Source organism: Lacerta agilis, chromosome 4 (genome assembly GCF_009819535.1).
Source record: "Lacerta agilis isolate rLacAgi1 chromosome 4, rLacAgi1.pri, whole genome shotgun sequence".
Classification (NCBI taxonomy): Eukaryota; Metazoa; Chordata; class Lepidosauria; order Squamata; family Lacertidae; genus Lacerta; species Lacerta agilis.
Window position 1 is genome coordinate 38,384,527 of NC_046315.1, and position 25,940 is coordinate 38,410,466.

The 25,940-nt window shown below is 40.6% G+C and overlaps 1 protein-coding gene across 2 annotated transcripts; it reads right to left on the bottom strand.

Annotated features, from left to right (window-relative positions):
- Positions 1–128: 128 nt before the first annotated feature.
- On the bottom strand, positions 129–25,940 carry RCSD1 (RCSD domain containing 1). Of its 2 annotated transcripts, none has more exons than XM_033146774.1 (6): positions 25,711–25,940; positions 7,698–7,802; positions 6,003–6,092; positions 4,577–4,615; positions 2,650–2,847; positions 129–1,136 (listed from the first exon to the last, which is right to left on the bottom strand). In XM_033146774.1, exons 1-6 carry the CDS (start codon positions 25,759–25,761, stop codon positions 522–524), a joined length of 1,098 nt encoding a protein of 365 aa, XP_033002665.1. In that variant the 5' UTR covers positions 25,762–25,940; the 3' UTR covers positions 129–521. The 2 variants fall into 2 exon arrangements, with proteins under 2 accessions (XP_033002665.1, XP_033002664.1); XM_033146773.1 differs by having other exon boundaries at positions 4,544–4,615; positions 25,711–25,938.

Below are 25,940 nucleotides of genomic sequence, written 5' to 3' on the forward strand. Positions count from 1 at the left end.
TTCCTTTACCACATATAACAAATTACTCCATAGTCACTAACCAAACCAGAAGGGATTGTTTTGTGTGGTTGTGTGGGTGACCATGTAATTGATATGCATGCAGCATAGTTTATAGCTGACAGGCCACAAGAGGTTTGGAAATGTCCACTTTAATCAGAAAATGTAACTAATATGCATGATAGTTTTTTCTATACGAAAAATGCTTAAAAAGCCCCAGTAATTGTGGCATTCCTTAAGTCAACATACAATAATTTTCTGTGTATTCATTCTTCTTGGTGTGCCACCAGCTTGAAAAGAAGCCTAGAATGTTAATTGTCTGTATCAGGCTATCCTCCATCATAGATGACCAGATTTGCTGCAGTAAATAGCCTAAAAACTGCCAAAGGAAAAGGATAACACTGATATCTTTGGGGTTTTCATTTAAGGAAGAGCTTTTGCTCATTCATAAGAAAGTACTGTAGTGGGAACCCCTCCATAACCTTGGTTTCCCATTTACTGTGTGCCCAATGATTTTACTACTATCACACTCTGGAGCTTGTACAGGTTTCTGTGTCTCCTGCAGGCTGTGGAGTTGCAATGTCTTGTTTGTCTGATATCAACTGTGTGTCCTCACTCTCTCTTAACTGAGCCACCCTCTCTCCTTTATCTTTTATTTCCTGGTCAGAAGCAATACCATCTTCCCTATCACTCAAAGTGCTCTTCTGTGATTTTATTTTTGTATCCTCTGCATTGTCATGATCTGGATTCTTCTCTTTGTCATCTTTGATGTTCTCACATGGATTTCCCCCCGAAACATTCTGATGTGGCTTCTCTTCTTTGCTGTCTTTGCATAACACCGTTTCTTCTGCTCCTGCTTCTGTCTCTTTGCTTTCTGTTCTTCTGGACACTAGTCCTGGTGGGTTTTTTTCATCAGGCACTATCTCTTTTTGTTTCTCATGGTGATCTAGACCATCCACAGGGAGAGAGAGTGACTTTGTTGCCCTTTTCTTGTCCAAAAATACACCATTCTCCTCCTCAGCACCATTCTCCTGAGATGAAACTGTCACCCCTATATCTAGGTCATCTCCATATTCTGATTGCGACTTTCGAAATCTTCTAGAGGGTGGTCTGCGTTTTATTGATCCCCGTGTACGTACCTGAAAATGGATAGAGCTGTGATTGAAAACCATAAAGGAGATCAATGCTGCAAAGTCAACAAAACATCCACCATGGATGCTTACATGTTTAGACTCTTAGACATATAATGTACTACTGGTATTTCTACTTTACATCAATAGCATTTGGCATCACCTTCGTTTTCATGAGAGAGAACAGATGGTTGCCCCTTATCACAAAAGGGGAGAAGAGGTTAATAGATTATTTTCTGTGCCTACCTTTGTGTGTATATGACTGTTGTGTTGTTACTCAGATGGGCAACATAGCATGCATGGATGACAAATATGATTCTCTGGTCCATGCCAACTTTAGGGATTCTACCTTAACATGAGATTGTGTTGAAATCTGAAAACCAAGAATTTAGGCTGAAGAGTCCTGGCTCATTCTCTTCCTGCTTATGAGTAAGAAATCAATTTCTATGGAAAGCTTTTTATTTATTCATTTTTTGATCCCAGATTAAGTGAAAGAAATAATGATTTCACACATTCATTGGCACCAGTGAATGGTCCAGGAGTACTTGATGCTGCACTGCAATATCTGGGATACTGGTAGTTTTGGCAAGACTGAACTTCATGGCTAGTAGCTTATGACTTTGGGATCAGGTCCTCAAAAGCAAGCATGCACAAGAGGAACAAGCAAGGCCAACTTTAAAGCAGATCAAATCCAAAATGGCTGTTTGGAGATCAGGGAAGAGAGGAAGCACAGGAAAGGAATATCAGGGAAACCAGACAGAAGCAAGGAGGTCTAGATTAAGATGGTGCTCACAGTAATGCATATGTGGGTTGATTTTTCTATGTGCACTTTTATGTGCTTTTTTTCTACACAAGATTACTGTCAGTTGTTTGTCTCCAAAAACTATCTCAATGTTTCCAATCTACACTAACGTATTTTGTGTTTTGCATTTTTATTCTGTAAACCGCCCTGTGATCTTCAGGTGAAGGCGGTTAAATAAATAAATAAATAAATAAATAAATAAATAAATAAATAAATAGTGTTGCTTGTGCTGTGTGTTTTATCACTTCCACTCAATTACTACTTCCCCACCCTCCAAATGTTCCATAAACATGCCTTTTACTGCATGTGTGCATATATTTATTTACTAGTGTGCACAGGCCTTTAAAAAATGTTTTGTCCATGGCATTGTGCAAGAATTAAACTTCCACCAAAGCAAACATTTCAAGCATCTTTAACAGTAGGCAAAATGGACATTAAAAAACAAACAAATAACCTCAAAACATGTTTTACAATTTACTGGTTTTTGTGTTTGTGCAAAACAGCAGATTCAAAAATAAAAATATATCTGTATATCATGTCCACTTGAGCAGCAATAGAGGGACAGGGCAGGGCAGGGCAGGAGGAAGCATGGGTGCCTCTGATCTCCAGATCCTTTCTCCAATACAGTAAGCCATATTCTCTTTCTCTCTCTCTCTCTCTCCCCTCTTTCCTAACAAGTCTTCTCCTGCATTGTGAAAGACCAGCACACATATACAATACCTTGTTATAAAATTGAAGATGAGTGCCCTCTGGTGGCTTATCAAAACTAACTGGTATCTCATCAGCTTCACTTGATTGAGACTTTGGGCTGACAGGAGTGGATGGAGGGCTGTTAAATGGAGAAACCATTACTTTTAGGCCAGGGCTTTTTGGAGAAGCTCCTGGCAGCAGGGCAGCTGGAGCAAATGCCAGATTGGCCTGCAAAGAAAAGAAAACAGTCGTGCCTCAATAGTATCACCCCACCTATTACCAAAAGTTTGTTCTCGATGTAAAGTACACTTAACAGATTAATATATTAACACACATGTTCTCAACTGTTTGTGTTAACTCAGAATCCAGGTCTCAATGCCACACCACTCGCTGTCACTGGACACATGCATTTGGTGGTGGCAGGTTCCCATTGGCATTGGTGGGTTGGAAGGCAGAGAGATCAATGGTAGGTGGAGCCAGAGCAACCAACAGACAAGGCCAAATAATTCTAATTTTGCTCCCCTTCCCCTCCCTGCTGAGTTGAACAAAGGCTACACTGAAACTCAGGATGAAGAAGCTGACAGACAGTGCTCCATTTGTCCCTATGGACCAACTTGCGCTGTATACAGAAGTACCGGTACCTCTCGGAATCCTGTTCATGTTTTCATGTGAGGCATGGAGCCTATGGCATTCATCAACCCCCACCAGCATAGCCAATAGGGATGATGGGAGTTGTAGTCCAACAACATTTGCAGGATCAGACGTTCTCCACCCACCTCACCCCCAAGTTTCCAGAATGACCTACTGCCCACCATATGGAAATTACTATTGTTTAACATGACTGTAGGGGGAGCCCTTGCTCTTAAAACATTTGTTTAAACAGCAGATGTATCTAGTAGTAACATTGTTAACAAATTATCTGGAGAAGAGAAGATATGACAGGATAGTTGCCCTTCCCAAATAGCTGGATCCAAAGACTATTCTTGCGTCAGTGAAAGCTTGAAGGATTTTCCAGCCCCTCAGCCAAGAGAATATATCTTCAGTGGCTTGGCACAGGAGAGCTTGTGAACAAAGCCATAATAATATTAGATTTAAATCTCTCTATCCATCTTCATCAAGAGAATGCTCCTAAGCTTCCAGTGTTGTGAAATCTTTCTCACTTCCAGTCCAGATGACTACCAAAAATACCACAGGAGAAAAGCATGTGGTTGTGATGTTGTTCATGTCTGAATCCCCAGATAATGCAGCTGTTAAGGTGACCAGTGTAGCTGAAAAACCTGGGTGTCATTAGCAGGGCAGTGATATGAGGAAGCTCATATTGCTGGGATCCTGGAATGCTTTTGTAGTGGATTATAGGGCCAAGTTCACAATACCAGTAGCATGAGCTGGGACAAAAACAGACCCTCTCATCTTTAACAATTAGCCACACTAGCATCAAGCAGGCATTACTGAGAGAAGCAAATATCATTGCAATTTTAAAAGCACATGGAAAGTGATAAAAAGGGTAATACATGTATAGCAAAGATGGCTAACCCTTTTTGTCCCAAAAGCCACATTCACCCTTAGCCAATCCTCTGAGGGTCACATGCTAATGGTGGATATGGCTACCCCACACTCTCACATGTGTACATAACACACACAGCCCCCCCCCTGCAGCTGATGTATGCTGATCAACCAAGGTGAGGGCCCCACCCCATTCATCAAATTATTGATCCCATGACAAGTTAGGGGATGATTTACATCCTATTAAGGTACTGGGCTGGGTGGTAATTTTCAAAACTTTTTTTCTTTCTGCTGTGACTAACAAAATCAGTGAGGTGTTTTGGGGGCCCAGAATTATTTACTTGGAGGACCTGAGGGGATAGCTTCCCTTGGAGTATAGGACTGCAGCCTAACTTGTAATGTGAATGTAATCAGAGCTTACCTGTAGCTTTTCAATTAGGGGAGAGCTTTTTACCTTAACCTTTAGAGGATGTGAAGCATTTGGAGATGGCTTCTGTAGAAAGAGAAACAGGAGTTTGCTGCAAATAGGCAGTTTGCTACACATTAAGGCTGTGTGCGCATAAGGGATGGAGAAAGGTGGAAAAGGAACAAAATGAGCTGTCGTTACAATCCTTCTGATAATGAATTTACCTTATAAGTCAACAGTGGCCACAATTGGGCTCCTGAGAAATAAGAGGGAAGCATCAGCATGCATGTGGGAACCTCAAGGTGGGCAAAAGGTGGGTTCCCCAACAGTTTTAGGGGAAAAGACGTCCTGGCCTTAGCATGCTGGGCAAACACAGAGGCCTTGGGGCCCCTTAGGGTCTATTGCTGCCGTTTCCACCTTAGGGCAACCCAAGATATTTTGCTTCCTGAGGTGAAGGCAGGATGCTTCCGCCCCTCCATTTCATATCCAGAAGACAAGCAGTCTTGATTTTTTTTTTTACTTCCATACTGGTAACAGGACAGCATTCTTGACTGCACTTGAGGGCAGCAGACTGACTTAGAGGGTGCAGGCCAGGCCTCTTGGCATGCACTTGATGATTGGATATCCTACTAGTTTTGCATTAAAAAAACAACAAAAAACATTCTGATGTATTTTAAATTTTGTATTGTATGCTTAAAAAAGACAATTTTTGTAGTGACAAATATAATAAATAATATAATATTGAACCATGTGTACATGTACACCCATCTTCTGGAACAGCTGGGTTGTTCATAGAGATACGTGGTTTCTGTGTTCCTTTATCCTTTTAGATCAGCCTTCCCCATCTTTGTGCCCTCCAGATATTTTGGATGACAACCTACACCAGCCCCAACAAGCATGGCTATGCTGGCTGGTGCAGATGGGAAAACATACGGAGGGCACCAGTTTGGAGAAGCCTGTTCTAGATCCTCAGCTAGAAAACCAGTTCAGATTCTTCAAACAGACTGATGCTTATTCTAGTTGTATATGATCCAAGCAAAGCTGACATCTCATACTGTCCAAGTAGACAGAGCTGCCTTTTCCTTTCCCATATGCCACACAACAACACTAGCCTTAACCTTAATGAGGTAGAGCACCCATAGGCTAGCCTGGAAGGTATCTTTCTTCAAGCAGTATCAGTGGTTCATGTGGATGGAATCATGTCCCAGTGGTAGAAGGAGAGCACCAGTTGTGTCTGTGCACCGTTGTTTGACCTGTAATAAGACTGACTTTCCCTACTCTGTCAGCATGGAAGGATGCCATTGGGATCTAAAGTGACATAGGAAATGTGTAGCATAACAACATCAACCTGATACTCATTTAGTCAGCCAGCCCACCCATCATACTAACCTCTGGACCATTACATCTTTAGAGAAACTGACGCTGCTTACAAAAGGAAAGGAAACAAGAACTTCTTCAAAACACTGATACTTACTAGCTCACCATTCTGGCCAAGCTCTGCCTTGTTTGTGTGGAGAGGAAGGGAGCATGGTGGTTTTCTACGGGTTGGTTTAGTGACTGGTATCTAAAAATAAAGGAGCAGCTTATCAGTTGACACAAGAGGAAGGAAGGAAATTCAAATGGAAAAATGCAATCTTTATATCGGGAAAGGACCTAAGAGCAGATGGTTAGGGAAAGCTCTTCTGATTACTCTGAAGAAAGAAGTAAGACAAATTAGTAAAAATAAATAAAAATGCAAATTTATTGTGGAAAAGTGTTAGAAAAATTCTAAAAATCCCAGCTCAAGTTAAGGCATTTTTTGCATGCAAACACACATCCTCTCTTCTTGCACTGTTGTTTTCTAAAACTGAAGATTTCATTAATTTTGTACAGTTTAGTGCCAGCAGCAATTGGCATGAAAGAAAATCTAGTTGCAGACCATTTCATCCAACAGCAAAACTAGAATAGTAATGCAAAATAAATAATGCATTTCTATGATTAATAAAGCATAAGCACACATTATTTACATTACATTATTATTCATCCAAAGATCACAGGGTGGTTCACAATATCAAAGTACAAAATGGGAACACAAAATATTTAATACAACAAAAACAAATCAATAGTCACCCTCCCACAAACACATTGCGAAGTCCCTAGAATATTTTATCAGCCAAAGGCTTGGTTATAGAAAAACATTTCTCCAGGTGCCTAAAGATATGAAGGTGCCAGGCGAGCCTCTCTGGGGAGAGCATTCCACAAATGGGGTGCCAGCCTCTGGCCATCTCATGGAGGGGGCAGATGAAGAAGGGCTTCAGATAATGATTGCAGGATCTGGGTCAGTTCATATGGGTAGAGGTGGTCCTTGAGGCATTGCAGTCCTGAGCCATTAAAAGCTTTATAGCAGCAACCACTGACCTGAGGGGTGGCTGATAGGGCTGCCATAATTCCCCTGGTTGGAGGGAGGCCTGGCACAGTCACTAACACCATACCTTCCCTTTCCCAGAACCACTGTGATTGGGGCACCCCCTGCTCTCCCCAACTCTTCTCTTCCCGGGCACATCTTACATCCCTTAATTTTAAAATAGCAGCCAAATCCCTTAAAACTTTTAAAACACACAAGTTTAGAAGTAGTTTTAAACAATTTTAAACAACTAGGGCAAGGCCTTTCCCAGTGAAAATGATGTTATGTGGGCAGCCCTTGCCTCCTCCCAAAGTCGCTCCCCCGAAAGGGGAGACTTCGCCAGCCCAAGTAATTATATAGCCCCAACTCCCCAGGTATATTGAGCCTAGGCAGACTCTCAGTCAGTCATGTAGCAGGGGTTGGGGTTGGCCAGGCTTTCCTAGGCCAATCAAAGGTGAAAAGGCCAGCTTCCTCGAGGAAGAGGAATTCCAGCAGCTGTGGAGGAGGACCAATTGCATAGCTCACCCCCTTCGCTGATGGTCTCTGGTTCCTGCTGCCTTCAAGTGTGAAACATCAGTTCTCCAGATAGCCTGTCACTCAATTTCCCTTTCCTTTGTGGTTGAGTTTCAAACTATTTTAATGCTGCCTCTATAACAGGAAGTGTTATTGTTTATTGTTAGGTTTCATTATTATTGTGTTTTAATTTTTTTTGTAGTAAGCCACCCAGAGAACGTTTGTTGATGGGCAGCTATAGAAATCCACATAACAATGATAATTGTACCTAACCTCCTTTCCAGAAAGAGAAGACTGATCTTGGAATTTTCCTGCCAGTTTTGCCACTGAGGGAGTTGTAGACTTCTCTTCTACCATGTTGGTTCCTGATGGCTTGTCCTGAAAAAAGACCAGAAACAAAAAACTTGTCGCTGTATGAGAAATACGGCAATCAGTGGAGATTCTGAAGCTAAGAACAATTATTATAAAGCAACAGGGGTAGTCACTTCCAGCTTTGTCAGGAAGTCTTTGAGTGAAAGCCAACTAAGCTATACTCAGACTAGACCTATTGAAACATGGGTGTAGCTAGGGGAGTGCAGGGGCAGCTGCCCCCCCCAATCAAGTCAATAAATAAAAATATTTAACTAACTGACCAATTGTGTCACAGATAACTCAGTCCCACACACCCCATAAAGCCTGCCCCTAATAAATAAATCCTGGGTACACCCATGTATTGAAATCAAGATACTTACATCAGGGGTCGGCAAGGTTTACCTTGCCTGGGCTAGTTCACTCCAGCGGAGATCCCTCCGTGGGCCAAATTGCGGGTGCACATGAACACGCGCACCTGCGATTTCCGGTGTCTGCATTTGCGCAGGCGTGATTTCTGGCACCGTGGAAGTGAGTACCTGTGCTGTGCTGCGCTGGTTCAGCGCAGTGCGCGGGGACTCACCGAGCGGGCAGCTCGGATCGGAGGCAGCTCATGGGCCAGTTAAACGACCCCCGTGGGCTGCTTGTGGCCCATAGGCCTTAGGTTGCTTACCCCTGACTTACATCCACTGTTTTCAGTCAATCTACTCTGAGTATAACTTAACAGAGCATGTTAACCTTTGTCTATTATTCAGGATGATTTGACTTATTGTCTGTTGAAATGTTGGAAATGCCATATTCATTTTCAGAGTGGCTTCCTCCCTTTTCTGTTTTTATACAGGGTGAGGGAGTTTGAAGTATCTCAATAGATAAAGGTAATGTTTGGGGCAGACGGCGGGGGGGCGGGGGGGCAAGGCATAGTTGCAAGAAATTGGTTTGTGGGAGAGGATGGGAAACATAAGCCCCTGCCCTGTTTGGTGTTTCCCTCCTTTAAATGCTACCTAGCCCAGGCCATTTTTTTACTGGCAGAACTCCTTTATAGTTCTGGAGTCCATATAGGGAGAAAATGCTCAAACTGGGGGAAGGGAGAGACCCCCCCCATTTGACCCATATTAAGAGCCCCTTGAGGTATTCTAAGAACAATAGCTAAGTGGCCCACTACAAAAAGGAAAGGGACCACCAGGCCCACTCTGGATCACCTGTAATTCAAGCACTGTTTAAAACTGCTTGAGGGGGAGAGTTATTGGCAGGAGAGAATTGGCAGGCAGTAGAAAGGTTAAACAACTCCCACCCCCGTACCCTCCAATTCTTTCTTGCAAGAGCTGGGAACTCTCTGTTTCCCTCATAACTTCTGTTTCCGCCCATATTGTTCCCTATGTGTGAGAAAGAGGTTTGTCCTTCAATTCACAGGAGGCAGCTAGCATACCATTCTAAGATTAGACAAGAGCAAACTAGCTAAGGACCGTGGCCTGCAGGATTGGCAGCTGCAGATGCTCAGATTATGCTCCCAAATATCACAATTGAAGGAAAACCTTTAAAACAGAAATGCATATACTAGGGTAAAGTGTGCATATGCACACGTTACTGAAAAGAGCATTAAAATGTATCATATTAGGGAAAATAATTTTACAAAAAATGTGTACAATAGGCAACATTATTTATAAACAAATGTAGGTTTGGCTAAATTAGGACTAAAATACTAATGAATTTTTATGAAGACTTAAAAAAATCACCAACTGATCTGGAAAAATGAGAAACTGAAACTGACAGATTTGTCCATTCCAAGCTGCTACTTCATTTTAACAATCTTGAGATTGTTCCAGGTTGGGTCTCTATATCTCTTTAGTACAGTGGTACCTCGGGTTAAGAACTTATTTCATTCTGGAGGTCTGTTCTTAACCTGAACTTAACCTGAAGCACCACTTTAGCTAATGGGACCTCCTGCTGCCGCTGCGCCGCCAGAGCACAATTTCTGTTCTTATCCTGAAGCAAAGTTCTTAACCTGAAGCGTTATTTCTGGGTTAGCGGAGTATGTAATCTGAAGCGTATGTAATCCAAGGTACCACTGTATTAATATTTGCCCTCACATTTGCCCTCTTTCTGAGAATCACAACCATATATTTGAATTCTCTGTCTGATGATGAGTGGATAACTATTTAAAGTCCCCAACAACAGCAGAGCATTGCACCAAAGGGTTGAGGTGGGTGGAATTAGACTAGTGCAAAATTGACAGCACAATCAGATGGAGCAGAGATGAAGCAGGGAAGGAGTGGGACTTCATTGGAATCTTGTGCCAACCCACAAATCTGTCCTGCAACATTGCCAGCAGAACACTACACATGCAAAAGAGGTGGCCTAAACATTCCCAGTCAAGTCAGTAGATGTCCCCAAGAAACTATCCCCCCCCCCCACTTTCCCTCAGAACTGCAGTGGGAGATAGGATTCCACCTAACTCTGCAGCCCATCACATCATGTCACAAAGGAAGAATCAATATGATTTTTGCCAATGGAAGTATAGTATTGCATCACTACCACCTAGAATTGTTGGAGAATAACCACAAGTGTGCAGATCTTTATATTATATCAACTAGTAATTTGCAAGAAAACAAGAAGCAGAGAGGAGGAATAAACTGACAGTTTTCACTACCAGGATAAGTAAATAGCAAGCTTGATCTGTAGTTGGGATGAATAGCAAAGTAGTCAAGTTTCCAAATGACACCAAATTATTCACAGGAAGATTACATCCCAAACAGACTGAGAAGAACTCAACAGAGCTCTACATATTGGATGACTGCCAACAGAATGGCAAATGAGATTAAACATAAGTGAGTGCCAACTGATATATCCTGGTACAAAAAAAGAGAGAAGAAAGAACCATCTAAATTGACTATAACCACTCAGGAAAAATGATTCTGAATCACTGAAAATGTTAGCTCCATGTGTTGCACCAATGCTAAAATGAATATTCAAAATTGAAAATAATACCATTATATAAATCTACACTTGTGCAATGCTGTATGCAGCTCTGGTTGCCCTATCTCTAAAAATATACCAATGAATTGGTGAGGTACAGGAAGGGGTATCTAGAATTAATGGCTTAAAAACTGGAGTTCTAATTATTAATATTGTGGACAGTTACAGCAGCCTCATACCAATGAACACTATCAGGTCACATCTGCATACAGTTTAAGCACATATAATACACCTACTACACAACTTTGTTTTCACAGATGAGACTCTTGTGGACATAGTAAGAAACAGAAAATAGTCTAATTTGTATATGGTCCCTACCTAAAATTTGTGTTTCTTTAATTTTAGTCTAGTGTGTCTTTAATAATAATAAATATGTGCTTTTGTACATCTGATATGTACCATGTAGTTACCATACACAACAGGCTGAAACTACTATATTTACAAAAATATGTCTGATATTAAGAGCTGGAAGAACAGAGTCACACAGCTCTCAACAGCCAATATCTTAAACACAGTAACAGTGGCAATATTTGCAAATGATAGCTTATTATCATAATCCCTCTTAGTAAAAAAAAAAAAAAAAAAAAGTTGCAATGGGGGAAAAAATCATCCAGCTGCATCTGTGAGTGGGAAATAGACTCAGAGGAAGTGGGTGTGGGCCTTGTTCCCACAAGATAGTGTAATGACCCCAAGGCTAGCTTTATCATAACTTAAGTTTTTCTTTTCTCTTTAACTTTTCCTTGCTTCTAGAATAAGCAGTCTCATTTACAAACAGTGAAGGAACAAGATTGATACTGCTGTTTATGCTTTACAATTCTTAAAATAGTTGAGAGGTATTTAAACATTGGAAGAACAAGGGCCAAGACTACAGATAGCTTGAAGAAAGACTACAGTTTATGGTCATATATGGTATATTGCACTTTCTGAAAAGTTAACAGACATCTGGTTAGCTACAGGCCAGGCCAAACCTGATATTTTTGAAGCAACTTGATTCCCTTTCATGTCCTTTAATTGTCTGTGGACAGCATTAGCTAACTAGGGTCCCAGGAATCTTTTGAGCGTTGCTGGATTATTTTAAAGAGAAGATGTACATATTCACTGATGGTAACAAAGAACAAAAAAGACAACCAACAGAGTAAGATCCTGCCACTGCCAGTTCAAGTACATACAAAGACCAGGGAGGGGACTGAAAAGTAAACACCAGTAATAATCATGGATACAAAAAGGAAGCAGCAATGCTCAAAAGATTCCTGGGACCCTATGATATATATATATATGGAGCTTGCTTCAACTGAGTCCATTGACACACCATGCATTTCAAGCAGATGACTTTCCACAAGGAATCCTGGGACCTGCAGATAGTTACGTGCTGGATTGCAATTTAAACAGAAAAACCTACACTGGTCAGAAATCTCATTCGTATTTCAAATGCCTCTTTCTCTTTCCATATTAACTATGGCCTGTCATTTGTAATATATATGTAGTGAGAGACTCATAAGCAATGGTTAAATTGCATGTCACATGTGAAAATGGTCTCAAAGGGCAAGCATTTAATTTGTGTTCTTTTACCACAAATATATACGGACGCGGGTGGTGCTGTGGGTTAAACCACAGAGACTAGGGCATGCTGATCAGGTCGGCAGTTCGAATCCCCGCGACAGGGTGAGCTCCCGTTGGTCAGTCCCAGCTCTTGCCCACCTATCAGTTCGAAAGCATGTCAAAGTGCAAGTAGATAAATAGGTACCACTCCGGCAGGAAGGTAAACGGTGTCAGGGGTCCCTTTACCTTTACCACAAATATATTGCTTCAGTTGTTAAGAGGAGGCAAGTGTTCTAGTAACTTAAAGAAGCCAGTAAAGAAAATTGGTGAAAAAACAGAAACAGTGATTTCCCCCCTAAAAAACTGTTTAGGGGTACTCTCATTTTGACTCAAGAAAATTACCATTTTATAGTTCAAATCAGGAAAAATAGTTACAGTAAATGGATAGAAGTACAAAGATTCACAAAATGTTTAGGAGTATGCGTTCCCCCCCCCCCCCAGAAAAAAAGCACTGGACAGAAAGAATACTTGCTCAAAAAGAGAGTGAATCAAGAGAGCCTCTATTGAGATTGTTACGGTAACTCTCTTCATGGGCTCAGCCAAGGCAGAAGTTACTCAGGAAGTGGGTAGACTCATGTTGGTCTGTAGATTATTCCCCTAGAAGGAAATTCCACAATGACTATTCTGATTGGGAGCACACAGGAGCAAGCAGGGGGCCCTGCACAAGAAATAGCACATATTAAGAGCTGAGTAAACAAATCGCTCCATTCTTACCAACTACACTGATCTCTGAGTGAGCATCCTTTTTCTACAACTGGCCTTAGTTTTATTTTCCCCTCTCCATATGTCATGACATTTGGCAATCTGATGCACTCCTTTGTAAAGAGGAAATTGTGCAATTTTTCTTGCATCCTCTGCAGTTAAGCCTCTGTTGGTGTTTAATAAAAAGTAGCTGCAAATAATCAAAGCTAATATATACCCAGGCTCCAGATGCACCCCTTTCTACAAAACTAAATGTTACTTTTCAGATGGCTGAAGTTCTTTTGTTAAAACTCCCGTGTGTTTAACAAGTTGAACCCTTGCTGTTAAAAGTAAGTTCATTGGTGCTTGCTCCCAGGAAACTGCACAGGATTGCGGTTACACTGATCCTGATAAACTTACAGTAGTATGTTATATACTGCTGTTCCTTGGTGTAAGTGTGTATAATAATGGATAAACACAGTTGCCTACATTTTTGGATTTTTATTGGACTGTGACTATATGGTCTGTCATGATGTGCTCTTGTACTTCAGAATTTACCACTGGGGAGGGTGGGATCTTTTAAAGCAGTCCACCCCCTAGCAAATATTAGTATTAATTGTAATGACAGTTTCCTATTCGACAATTCTCTAACTTGTGTCATATTTAATAATTATAAAAGTGAGTAGCTAATTAGTTGACAGTGGTGGACAGAATTCAAGATGGTGGCAGTTCTTCTGGGAAAGACGTAAATATTATTACCCTAATTAAGATGCGGGTTCTCAATATTTTCCTACAACTCTTTAAAGTTCTTTCAAGGAACAAAACTTATTTTGCCAGGACCACCAAGAATAATGCCAATAGTTAAGAACAATAATCAATAATCATAGAACTAAACAAGTGCATAAAAATATTCAAATGTAGATATATCAATGTTAATGGAGATGTTTGTGCCTGAAATTAATACCTGAAGTTGTCAAAGGCAAACTTTAATAAAGTTGCAGGAAAAGCAGAAACTATAGGTGACCTGATCTGCCTTTCCTAGGTGAGTTAAAGGAAACATTCAGGAACAGCAGGAGAGTATGAAGGTAAAAATATTGGCCATTTTTCCTAGTTAAAAGCAACTGTCTCTACAGTTTGAATAATGAACAATATTTCTATTTAGAATAATGTTTTCATAGAATTCCTTCCTTTTCTCATTGGTTCTATAACTTATTTGCCTGAGCAATGTAGAATAGCATTACACTGTGTCAAGAGTTCCTGTGACAGCTACAAGTTCAGAAATAGAACCTGGCCAGAGAGATGCCCACTCTCTGTTCACAGTTTTTCTCATGAGGGTAAATTTGAGTGAAGGCTAAACTTGGGTTAGCTTAGAAGGGGTAATTTGCTTTGGGGCCTCTAGAAACACTCAGCTGTGTAGAAAATGTAATACTGTATTCAGAATTGCTAAAGCTGTTGTCTGAGGGAAAGAGTTATGCCGTGCAGACTAATACCACTGAAACACACAAGAGCCAGGAAGAGCCTTATATAGCACAGTTATGCACACTTACCCAGTAGGAGTTTTTAGCTGATGTTTAGTTTTTTTAGTCTGGATTTACAGTAAGTTGTTATGCTTTTCTTCTTTCTGTGGTATGCAAAGAGCAAGTGGCCCCTTCTCTTTAAATATTGTCTGTGCAGATTAGTGAAGTTGGCTAAATTCTTATGAGTAACCCAACATGGAAACATAAATCCCTTTAATCAGAAATATGACTCAGCAATGTGCACTACTATTGTTTTGTATTTTTGTGAGTAACTTGGGTGCCTCATTTTGAGACAGAAAGATGGACTAGAAATGTTTTTAATAATAATATTTTATATGTGCATAGCAACTTTCCGAGGTAAATGTGCATGGCTTGCTCCATTTTACAAAGAGCAGGAGCTATTGCATGCCTGAGGGGAAGTAGAAAGAAATGGCCATGTTTACAATAATTTGCATTAAGGCTGAAATTATAAACAAACATACTTGGAAGTAAATCCAGTTGAAACCACTAAGGCTCAATTCCTGATTAGCTTGGTTTAGGATCTTTCTGGATACTAACATTAAGGTTGCAATTCCATGCACACTTACTGGGGAGTAAGTCCCATTGCATTTAATGGAGCTTAGCTCTGAGTAGACATGTATAGGATTTCACTGCACCTGTTCCCAGCAGATTCTCAAACTTTTATGTCTTCTGCCAGAACAAAATGCTTCCCTACTTGTATCACTGTTCTTCCCTTAGGAATCCCTTTAATCTTGTATCAAATAACAAGGCGAACTGAAGGTAGGCTGTGGTTCACCAGAGGACCTCTTGCCAATTCCTGGTGGACCACCTTGTGCCTGCTGGTTGCTAGGATGCAAAGTAAAGAATGCTGGATTAAATTATCCTTGGGTTGATTTAGCCGCTTTAAAGCAAAAGTACATTCTCAGTACCAGCTATGCATTAACTATTGAGATATCCTGAGTATGCCCTTTTGTTTTATTAATTTAAAAGACTTCAGTTCACCACAGTGAATTGAGCAGTAGTGGACAGTGGGGCACGGCATTCACCTGACCTACGGTTTCACAGGACCTCTGGTTGCCCAAGTTCCTGCTATGTACTGTGATAGGGGTGTAGTGGGAGTGAAGTTGGTGTAGTGCAAACACACCATTGGGAGTATTAGATGTGTGTGTGGGGGGGGGTTTCACCTGTGAAATGTGCAACCACTAATCATCTTCCTTTTTAATACTTCTGTATCAGTCACTTCAGCCCTCACATTTTCTTTCACTCCTTTTAAAACCATTTTGTTAATAAATATTAAATAGTAAAATAATTTTTTTAATGTATGTGTCACTCCAAGGAAGGAAACCTGAGGTCTGTTGTGGGCATGCATGCAGGTATTTGTTTACGTGTGTGCACGTGCGCGCCTATTATTTTTTTTAAAAAAAGACATGGGTTTTTATATACCAGATTTACACAAAAGAGCAGTAAAAAAAAATCCAACCCAGGCAAGGATTTGGTGTTGCTCTCATGAAAGGCTGCTGCTTCCTTTCCTCTTCTTTGCCTTTATTTATCATTATTATCATTTATTAAAATTATATACTGCCCTTCATCACAAGCTCTCAGGGCAGTTCACAGAATAAAATAAAAGATAAAAACACAAGTAAATAATTAAAACAAAACCAACAAAACAATAGCCCCCCTCTCCCACCTCCTGCAGGCAATTCTAAGCTTAAATACAAGTTATGCACAAAAACAGTTCTGTGTAAAATAGCTGCTTTAAAAATAAAAATACTGGGAATGTGCCTTCAGCAAGAACCTGGAAAAAAAGAGGCAGGTTGCAGCCTTTCCTTTGGGCTGATGGAAACAAAATAGAAGTAGGTGGTGTGACAAAAGGTGGAACCCAGTGAAACATTCCTATGCATGTACAAGAAAAACCATATACACAATGTGCGTCAGTGTATCCACTGTTAGGCAACGTAACTTTTATATTGAATTTTCCTGTTTTACTGGATTATCCACAGATTGGGAAAATCTGAAAGCAGCAGTGGGGGCAGGCAGGCTGTGGCCGATATCATGTGGACACTGCGCAAAAAAAGCAAGAGACAAGTGGCTTCAGAACCACATTCGACTCCAGTGTGAATGTACCCAAAGTAACATTTTGAGAAACATGGCCCCAAGAACCACTTCGAGCCTTTGGGACAAGTTTTCCCCCAGCTTGTGAACTAAATTGTTATTTTGAATGGATAGCTTTTTATTATTTAAAAGCTGTAGTAGCAGGTGCACAGTTTTTTTTTTTGAGTGGTAGCAAGGCAGCAGATATGTAAATAACATTGCACATTACACATTTTGTTTCTCTGTCACATGTACAGCTTGATTTTCTAGACTGAGGAAGAGTGTATTTTGTAAATTGTAGGTTTCTTATGTAACTAATGGCATATAACCACAATGTCCTTTCATAACAATAACAGCCTGATCTAAACAAGAAGTTCTCCATACCCCAAACTATACATGATCAGCAAATTGTGTACAGAGAAAAGGTGTAAAATGTTGTGAATAAATCAGGCCAGAAAAATGTGAATCCAAATAATGGAAAAAGGAATCAAAGGGGGCAATAGAAGTAGGGCATTTAATTCACAGTGCCACAATAACCTGGAAGGAAAAGGTATCATCCTTTATTTATTAAGTATTTATTTAAAAGGCTTCTATACCACCCTTCAAAATAACATCCAGGGCTTACTAATGAATGTAGTAACACAGCTGTGAGGGAAAACATACTGGGTGATCTTCAGCTAAGAAACACTCAAAGTATGCCCACTGGTTTAAATTACCCTTCTCCAAGTATGACTAACACTGGACATTACCCATGATTAATAATATGGGTGGGGAACCTCAGGTGCAGGGGCAAAAAAAGGCCTTTCGGGCCTATCTGGCCGTCAGGATTCTTGCCCCTCACTAGCCTTGCTCTACCTCCTTGAGTGCTTTTGCCAGGTTGGAATGTGTCTTTGAATAATCCGTCCCCTGGATGGATGGATGGATGGATGGATGGATGGATGGATGGATGTGTAGAAACCTCTGAGTTTTGCATGCTTGAATATAAAGGCATCTGCTGCTCTACCCATTTTTGCCTCTGGCCAAAGATATATACCCCCCAGAAAGTTGCCCATGAGGGAATGTAGCCCTCAGGCTGCAAAAAACTCTTCACTTGGTTTATAGTAGCTTATGAAAAACTGAATGTAAGAATTTGTTATTAAAATTGTGTCATAAGGTGAAATATGCAAAGATCTAAGATCACACAGGGAACCAGTTTCAGACTCCAATTCTATGCTTACCCATTGGACTCAGTAGTACTTACTTCTGAGCAATGTGGATTATTTTAAGGGACAGCAGCTGTACTGCAAAGTCACCATTTTGTTCTGGAATAAGTGGTGACCCTCCCTGAAGAGAACACAATAGCAAGCAGTGGTCCTCCTAAGAGGGTGTGTGCAAATATACAAAGTTAGAAATAGCCAAGTCTTGGAACTGTCTCAGTTTTTACTCCACAGGAGAAATAGCATCACTGGCTTCCTTCCTTCCTTTCACAGCTGGCAACAGCTGTTGTAAACATTGGGCCTCAGCTTGTCTGGACCGGGGTATCCATTCTCTGAAGTATTCACAAGCCTGTCCTTATTACAGAATGTTTAAAACTCAGAGACAGTTGTGCCAAAGTGAAGAGATTATAATACTAATAAACAACCCAAAAAACAAGTGGGCTAATCCAGTTAGAAGCACAACAACCCCATCTCCAAAAGTTTAATCATTTTTTTCTGTGTTTCCAAAAAATGCAAAGTTCATTTTGGTAAACATTGCACATTTGTTTGGTGAATGAAGGTTTTAAAACCTTTATCTTCTAAACCAGAAAATTAAATAGTTTCTCATCTGTCATATGGATAAGTAAGACCTCACCTACACAGTGGTTGGCAGTGCTCCACGTGACGAGGAACTAGGAAATGGAAAACAAGGCTACACATTATGGTCATAAGTGTGTAAAACTCACATAACATGAATATATGATTTTCCAGTGGACTCCTTTGATGTGTAGACCAACCCCCCCTCCCCTATGCCACTCTTTGTTGATCTCTGGTACAGTACTTCAGCTCTGAAGTCATGTGTCTATCATTCTGGGAAGAACCCGAACAGCAAGGTAGATTTGTTCACGATTATATGTTAAAAGCCATTACCGGTACTTTCCTTCTTCTGAAGCAGCTTCTCTCCCATGACCTCAATATGCAAGCCTTTGGCTGCTCACCACTACCTCCACCCCTTCCTCAGCCCATGAGACTCTTTAATGAGGGAAGGGAAAGCAGAATCGCCCCTACAATCAAAATGATTTTCAAGTAACAGCTTTAGTGCAAACAGTGCTGTATTCTCAGACTCTTACTTCCACATTTCTATTTAGTGCCATTTCCAAACATGTACTTTGTATGTTTATAATAATGGATCGACACTTGTGCCTTAATTTTTCAATTCTCCTTGGGGACATGGATATAAGAACTATTATGATGATCTCCTGCACTACTCCACAACTTACCCATTTTAACTGGAAATGCCTGGGGATGAATCTGGGACTCCTGCATTTCTGGGGCCTGGACTGGATGACCCTTGAGGTCCCTTCCAACTCTACAATTCTATGATGTGCATGTGAAGCATGTGCTCTCCTGCTCAGCTATGGCCTCTCCCCATTCCATCAGGCTGCTAAGAGGAAGCAGGACTATTCCATCACCTTGCCTGAGAGACCAGCAACAGCTGGCTCTTCGTCTCCTTGAAACGTTTCCATCCTAGCTGGAACTTGGAAACAAAAAACTAGTACCTGAATCTGTTTTTTTCCTACTCTTTCCCCCAATCTATTTTCCTTTCGTGTTGTGAGGATAAGCACTGTCTTACTACGGATCATTGTAAGCTGCTGTGGGAGCCCTTTTCAACCAAAGAGCAGGATAAAAACCCTTCAAATGATCAGTATTATTGAACCCCTGTTGATCACAAATTGAAAAGGCCTTAGCAGCTGGGAAATGCATTTTTGCATTGAGATTAGCCACGGTACAACAAAAGTAGGTGAGACAGGTGGTGTAGTGTGAATGACTTTTCTTTACAGAAAGTATTAACACTTGAGCTATTCTTTTAAAATAATAAATCTGAGGAAGATACAACATGATATGCCTGTAGGAAAAGGTTTAGAGAAAACAGTTAAATGACACATTGGCCAGCGTTGGATGGCTTGCATGCAAAAGACCTTAGTACTATTAAGGCTGTTTTCACACACAATACATCAACAAACCCAGGGCTGCCAGTGCATGTGTGGCACACTCAGCAGAGAGTCACAGCCAGTCTTAGATCTCTGAACAGTAGATTATGATGCATGTATTTTAAAAAACAATTTGCCACTTTTACACTTTATAGTTTTTTGGTATATCCTTGCAAGCATAATATTTGCATTCAGATGTAAAAACAAACTATAGTTTGTCATCATGTGATAAAAGTACAGTGGACCTTGGGCTCACATGCCTTTTCTTCTATTTCCCATTTGTTTGTGTGTAAAGGGAATAGATTAGATAAACTCTTATGGTTCTAATTTGCCACAAAGTAGCAGCTCGTGGCGCTGTGGGTTAAACCACAGAGCCTAGGGCTTGCTGATCAGAAGGTCGGCAGTTTGAATCCCCACGACGGGGTGAGCTCCTGTTGTTCGGTCCCTGCTCCTGCCAACATAGCAGTTCGAAAGCATGGCAAAGTGCAAGTAGATAAATAGGTACTGCTCCGGCGGGAAGGTAAATGGTGTTTCTGTGCGCTGCTCTGGTTTGCCAGAAGTGGTTTAGTCATGCTGGCCACATGACCCGGAAGCTGTGTGCCAGCTCCCTCGGCCAGTAAAGCGAGATGAGCGCCGCAACCCCAGAGTCATCTGCGACTGGACCTAACTGTCAGGGGTCCCTTTACCTTTACCATTTAGTAGCTCACCCACCACCCTCCAAACCATGGTTTTGAGGGTTGTCTGAACTGAGTCACTATGGAAAGTGATCCTTAATTATGGAATATCACTGAAATGTGCATATACCAGTATACTGGGGTGATAGCAGTCCTTTTTAAATTCAGATATTCTCCCAAAAAATAACAATCCATGAACTTTCCCTCTCTATATGAGCAAAAGGACTGTAGTGAAGAATAGAATAAATGGCCACACCACATTTAGGAAGAATGTATAACGCTTTTGTAAAAAAACAAATAAAATATGCCAAGGTAATCCACCAGAATTGTTTGAAGGCACTAATCTAATATGTAGATAATACTGATCAGATAGATATTGTATTTCTAGTCCTTCAGAAAGCTTGTATGGTGCATTACAATTACAAATCCCATGGCAAAGTGTTCTTAAAAATAGCCAGGCATAAGAAGAAGGGAATGGTCTTTCACTGACCATAAGTTTGTTAAGAGTTAGCAAATTAATGGCTGCTTTTCATAATAGATAAAGGTAAAAAATTGTATGCTCCCATAGATGTGTGTTGGGCTTGTTCTGTTTTCTTCTTCCACTAAAGATAAGGGAAGTGAGGCACACAGTGAAATGGAAAAACTGATACCGAGAAAATGAAGTGCAGAAATACAGAAGGGTTATAGGATAGGTTCAAAGCGGCAGATACCAGGAGGAATAGGGATGATGACTATGTATATGTTACTCCGTCCTGCTTTTGTGATAACTCCACATGCAAGTGATGGCCCTTATGGATTGATAACTGAAAATACAGGCCCCAAATCTGTTCCTGATCTCATCACATATAAAGTTAAGTGGGGTAATATATAATTCAAGCAGGCCCAGATGCAATGAATGGGTGATGGACCAGATAGATCATCAGCCTGACCTAATATGCAAATTCTATTTTTTATTTTATTTTTAAAAATCATATATTTAAGGCAAAAGGACATCAACTATCTTGCTTCCATAAGCTGATCAGTGGAAAACATTTCAACTCCATCTGCACATTTATATTTTCTGGCTTGCTCAAAATGTTGATTCTGGGAAACCCAGTTCATGTAGAGTGTGTAAGCATCTCTAATCAAGCCAGCTTCAAAATAGTTGGGAGTTGAATGAAAGCTAAATTGAAGTGGCTGGCACAAGGAGAAGTGAAAGTGTCTGTTTCCTGTTGCTTCTATGCATTATGCCTGCTCTGCAAAGACGAACTATTTTTACCATTGCACCTGGCAAGGTTATATAGGCCAACAGCTTTTCTGACCATTTTGTCAGATGTTGCTTACACAACTTAGCTTATTTCAAGGTCACACCACAAAACTCTGTAAGGTTGTGTGCACAATATACTTTTAAAGCACATTGGAAGCCCCTCTCCCACAAGAATAATAGGCACTGTACTTTGTTAGGCGTTGCTGGGAACTGTAATGCAACCCTTTGGGCTGGGATGCGGGGAGAATGTGCTTCAAATGTGCTTTAAAGGTATAGTGTGTATCCAGAAGGTTGTGTACACATTCCCAATCTGCATCCAATGAATTGCCACCATTGCTTTGGGAACTGGTGTATACAAGTCGTCACATGCCATCTCTATCTTGTATCTCATTGTGCATTTCCCCCAAACCATCTCTGAACTGAGAGAAAGGCTGAGCTAGCTGTGTGTTAAGATGGCAACGAGTACACAGTGCAATACTACAGATCTGTGTCCCTTACTTTAGACTACTGGCCTTTTAACAATGAGATTGAGGAATGGAATCTAGAGAATGGAGCTTGTAAATCTTAACACTCCTCTGAAAAATGACTTCTTTGAGACTTCTCATTTTTTTGTCAGACACATATCTACTCAAAAGTAAGCCCCAAAGGACAAGTGTGAGAAGCCAAATTCTCTGTTTTCTCAGCCACACAAGTATAGAAATACTTGATTTATTGGGCTGATATTTTTATGTAACATTTCTTCTATATTTTCAATTCTGCAAACGGCTATAGTTTAATTTATTATTAAGACACAGTTCTGGAAGCCAAGTGTTCATATTACTAGAGCTGGCAAACTAAGATGATCAAAGGTAGAGGGTGCCAGGAGCACTTTATATAATTACAGGAAACATTTGAAAGGAATGGAACTAATTTCTCCCAGGGGAAAACCCAAAAACAATAGAAGAAAAAGAAGAAAAATATAATTACTTTAAACCATGAGGTGGCAGTTTTAGATTAAAGTTCTAAAAGTAGGTCATATGTCAATTTCCTCAAACTAATTGATTACTTACCTTCAGTTCTTTACACTTCTTCCCCACCCCCAGAGGAACACCCCCTTCCTGCCTGCCTCCAGTTCAGCGAAAGGCACTGTTGAATGCTTCTCCTATTCTGATGGCCTAGATGTGACCACTGTTTGTTCCAGATATAAGCTGGTAGCTACTTTTTGCATGTGATTCTCTCTGTACAGCAATTAATATCTTGTGATCCGATTTGCCACTGCTAGCCTCTACATTACAAAAAAAAAAAAATGGGCTTCAGAAACTTGACATTATAAAATATTTCATTGCTTACGACACTGATTAACTGTTTGCTTCCTGGGAAGCAAATCTACGAGAACTACTTTTTGAGAGGCTTTGCAGACTTCCATATGATGAAGGGAAGCATTGGCAAAGACGTGTCGAAAAGGGCCAAACCTGAAGCTTTTAACCAATTTGATGTGCAACCCACCTCTCTCAAACAACAGCTCATCCTGATAGGTTACACTCAGTCTTAATTTTGTTGTTGTTGGCATCCATCTGTCTTGAGAGACAATGGAAGAGTGAGTGAGTTATCATGGTTTGTTTGACAGCTGGCTGAGTTGGGAACTCCCAACTTTTCCTTTTAGGGCAGGGCTGGGAAGCAGGTGGCCCCCCTGATGATGTTGGACTCCAACTCCCATCAGCCCCAACCAGCATGACAAATAGTAAGGAATCATTGGAACTGAAGTCCAACAACATCTGGATAACCATAAGACTGCCTTAGAACATTATATCATATTGATGGAGATTCCTAGTTTAAGAATTAATGTATTTTTACATGTCAGCAGCTGGAGTAGGTCAGAAAAACAACACCACCAGTGTTACGTGATAACATCAAAATGTGCCACCACCTTTACCTTAGCCTTTTGCAAGTACTTTTTCAAAGATAGTACACAACATCCTGTCTGTACACACTAGGTGGGAGAGGACAGGATAGCCATGTTGCTTTCACCCTTTCCTCTTTTAAAAACAATTTGCACTCTAGCCCAGCAGAGGGTCGAATGCCTCCAGAAAATTAAGGGTTCCACTAGAATGGGGTTTTTTGCAGGTGTATTCTGCAACATGTGATTGATGCAATAATAAATGGTGGATTTATACAGGACTGACCACACATCCTTTTACTTTTCTTAGTTGTTCTGCAATACTTCCCCAATGTTACGTTACTACTGTCTCTGAAGGAACTCTCCTGCAGTTTAGTGCAACAAAAGCAGGACAAACCCTTCAAACCCCAGAACATTTGTAGCATAAAAAGTTACAGGATTGCAGCAGTGCATTACGGGTTATGCACAAATTGGAAATGAAGCAATATGTCCACCCCAAAACTTTTGCAGGTTCAAACAGCACTGAAAACAGGATTGCATATAACCACCCCGATGCCATCATGAGCACAAATAATCATGAATACACAATAAAAAGGATATCTGTAGAGGCCTGATAAACAAACTAAATAAAAGGCTCACAAAATGGAAGCATGCTGGAGAAGGCTTGCTGTCAGCCACTTTACCAAACAAAAAATAAATAAAACAAGCCTAGTAGGATGAATGCTTTCATACTGGGGTTGTAGTGGAGATGGGAGGAAGCACACAGCTTGTAGAGATTTAAATTAGTTTTCAGTACTAATAAAATAAAATCACAAAATGGTGTAGCTGTGGAGATAAATAGGTTGTTCATTGCTAATTGCATCACAAACACAGAACCTTATTCTGCAGCAGTCATAAAAGCAATCAATGCTCTGGTGACGGTCAGATACAAAATGCTGCAATTTGACGGCAGGGAAAATGAGTTAGCCTTTCAAGGAAAGTGCAACATTGAGGCTAGATATGCAGACATTGTGCAACATAGGTGTATTCATTATGCAATAGATCAACAGGGCAGCTTGAGATTTGGCTGAAGTTATCAGAATGACGAAGCTAAGCTAGTATGGTGGAAAGCAAGAAGCAATGGAGAAAATAGGATCTATCATATTTATTGAAGACTATTAAGCCCCGAAGAGCAAACATGTTCTTTTTATATATTGAATATTTATAAAAAAATATATATGAGCAAAACCACTGCATTTTCTGCCAGCAATCCAAGCCAGCCAGATTTTTTTGAGATTCTGTGGTCTTACCTATTTTCCTGCACATTATTTGACCTGATTCCACATTATTTGGCCAACTCTGCCCCCCCTCAGATATCAACCTACTACTTCTAGATACATAAACAAAATAAAGAAATGCCATTCAGTTCACCTAAAATCTTATTGAAAGAAATTCACTTGCCAGCTTTTTTTCTGGCAAGGCACCTGAGCCTTTAATATTTGTATGTCAGACAGAATTTCAACAGGTGAAGCACTCAATCACCACAGATTTTCCATGGGAAGAAAAACTTCAGCAGTTGTATTTCTGCAACTTGTGTGTGGTGAGTGATACAAGGCATAATAAATTCTGCTACAAATAAAAAACGGAACCCTACATACGGTTACAGTCCATGAGTGAGTGATAAGAAACTGAGCTCTAAGCAACAATGTAAGTTCTGAGAACATACAACTATGACATTCCAAGCAGAGAAATAAGCTTATACCTTAGCAGCAGATTATGTATATATTGTAAAGTTTAAAACTGGATTTCTGCATTCTGTCCTAAAGAACGTTGTGTCAGTTTCAATTTAAAGAAAAGTAGGCAAAGTTTTAATTCCTTAGTGACAGGCTCAGAAGTGAATGAACTTCCACACACTCTTGGACACAAACAGATTCCTGAAGCCAAATCAAATTAACCCACATTCTGTGAGGAAAGGGACATGAAAATTGCATTTCATCCAAAAGCTACAAAAACAACAAGAGCAGCAGCTCAGTCATTTGAGCTGTTTAACTTGAACCACATTTACTTGAGTCAAGTTCCAAAACAACACAGAGATAACCAAAGACTGAGACAGGGAGAAAGGTTGAATATTTTTACCTCTCTGTTGTGCAGGTGTGGGATGTTCTTGGGAAGTATTGGTTCCCCCATCCCCTTCCTCTTTGGAGCTTCCCTCTGTCTGTCTTGTCTGCCTGTACAAAGCCTTGCCACAGGCCGAAAAAAAGAACACACACTTCTTGGGAGTGCTTAATATCCAAGCCCCAGCTCAGCTTAAAAACTGTCAGAGTCCTAAGTGGCCTGCACTAGAGAACCAGGAAGGCGGGGAGGTT